The following is a 2,191-nucleotide window of genomic DNA, read 5'->3' as shown; positions in this document are numbered from 1 at the left end:
AACAAAATATAGTAAATGTGTTAGTAAATGTTGAACATAATAATGTTAAGTATATTTACCAATATAGATGGGTTTATCAAATTTAATAATCTTGTGCTCTTGATTGACTGCTTTAGGTTATCAGTTATCAATCAACTAAAGGTTCAATATGTGATTTTCAAACGGATTTATATGATTTTCAAGAAATTCCATTTATGGAAGCTATAACTATTTCAGAACTTATACAAAATACAGGTAAATAATATTATATTTGAAATTATATTAGGTAACATATGAAACAGATTTTCATAACATTTTTACATTAACAGGATTGAAATCATTAAGGTTTTACTTAGCAACAAAAAGGAAGTGTACATCTGAATGTTGTGATAACATTGATTCTAATTCCATTGCTCCAAATCAAACTATTTATCGTGAAAACCTTTCAACAATAACAAATAGTTTAGATGAATATCCATCTAAAAATGATGAATCTTACTACTTGGCTTCCACTACACCACTATTGATTGATGATGAATATGATGATGAGGTACTTATATCTTGGTTTCAAACATATGGTGCTACAATACACCATGAACCACAGAATCATAATTATAATTTGAATGCACCTGCTACTGTCATATCCGAAAGTGAATTGTATTTACCAAGTAACACCAACAATAAAATAATAACTAGCACTACGGAGAATTCAAGGTCTCCCTCAGCTCATATAATTACAACTGTTGAAAATGTACCTACAAATAGTTTTCCTGATATTGATAACTTTCAAAATCATAACCATTTAATCCTTCATCGAGGAAGAATTTTTCATGAGTTATTAGATGCAATTGAAAACATTGATAAGACCTGTGACTCTATCACTATTGAACTCATATTACCCAACAGGTTTCCTGAAAACGCAATAGATGCAGGTGGCGTGTTATAAGATGCTCTGAGTGAATTTTGGAATAGTTTTTATGAGACTTCAACTGAAGGAACTACTTTGAAAGTACCTTGTTTGCGGCATGATTTTAAATGTCTACAGTGGAAAACAATTGCAAAAATATTTTACATAGGATGGAAAAAAGTATAATATTTTCCACTAAAACTTGTACCATCGTTTTTTGAACAACTTTTATTTGGTCATACTGAATCTGACTTAATCGAAGTATTCTTACAAACAAAATGTGAAGCTGATAAGCATATTTTATCAAACGCTTTAAAAGATTTTGAAAATATTGATACAGATGAAGTAATAGATATTTTAAGTGATTTAGGGTGTAGAAATATTGCAAATAAAAATAACTTTAGAAAGATATTGGAAGAAATTGCACACAAAGAACTTATTCAAAAGCCAATGTTCATAATTGATTGTTTTGTATAAGAATTGAAAGAAGCAGCATGGGAACAACATATTTCAATTGAATTTTTAAATAATATATATAATAATTTGAAAGCGACTTCTAAAAATGTATTAAGATTAATAAAATTTGAAGATTTTGATTTGGAAATTACTCAAGGACAACATTGAATTTTTTAAAAAAGTATCTTAAAGATAATATTATTAATTTTCTTATATTTTGTACAGGTGCTGATATGATTACTGGCACTAAAATTCAAATACAGTTTAATAACACTATTGGATTATTGAAAACTCCTATTGCATATACCTGTTCTAGTACTCTAGAACTCTCAACTGAGTATGAAAGTTTTTTTCAATTTAAAAGTGAAATGAATAATTTGCTCCAGTCAAATATTTGGGTAATGGACAGTATTTAAAACAAATTACAACTATCTACATTGTTATATAAACAAATATTAAGAATGTTTGTACTATGTTGTATGTTATTTATTTTATATTAATATTAAGTTGTACATCCAATACTAATTGGTAACTTAAGACTTGTTCATTTGTTTTTTTAAGCATTTAATTTACGTTACATATATTGTTCAATATTTTATAATAATTATATAAGAATGTTTTTATTGATTTTGTCTATTTTCTACATTCATTAATATTGTATTTCTGAGTTGAATATAAGTATTAAATAACTCATAAGGATCATTTGTAACATTGAGATTTTCTTCAATAATTATAATTTGACAAATCTCATTCAGTGTTTCATCAAATGTTGTGTGTGTATTAAAAATACATTCTTTCTCACATACTTCTTAATCTTTTTCATCAACATACATCAAATAATTTTCAGAT

General features: G+C 26.4%; 1 protein-coding gene across 1 annotated transcript; it reads left to right on the top strand.

Annotated features, from left to right (window-relative positions):
• Nucleotides 1-6: 6 nt before the first annotated feature.
• LOC111026890 lies at nt 7-1,677 on the top strand. Its single transcript, XM_022305069.1, has 3 exons — nt 7-19; nt 117-234; nt 309-1,677. Exons 2-3 carry the CDS (start codon nt 195-197, stop codon nt 923-925), a joined length of 657 nt encoding a protein of 218 aa, XP_022160761.1. The 5' UTR covers nt 7-19; nt 117-194; the 3' UTR covers nt 926-1,677.
• The last annotated feature ends 514 nt before the right edge of the window (nt 1,678-2,191 follow it).

Source organism: Myzus persicae, unplaced genomic scaffold (genome assembly GCF_001856785.1).
Source record: "Myzus persicae strain clone G006 unplaced genomic scaffold, MPER_G0061.0, whole genome shotgun sequence".
In the NCBI taxonomy this organism is placed as follows: domain Eukaryota; kingdom Metazoa; phylum Arthropoda; class Insecta; order Hemiptera; family Aphididae; genus Myzus; species Myzus persicae.
Note: the sequence above shows the minus strand (reverse complement) of the source record. Positions and strands in the feature narration are given on the sequence as shown.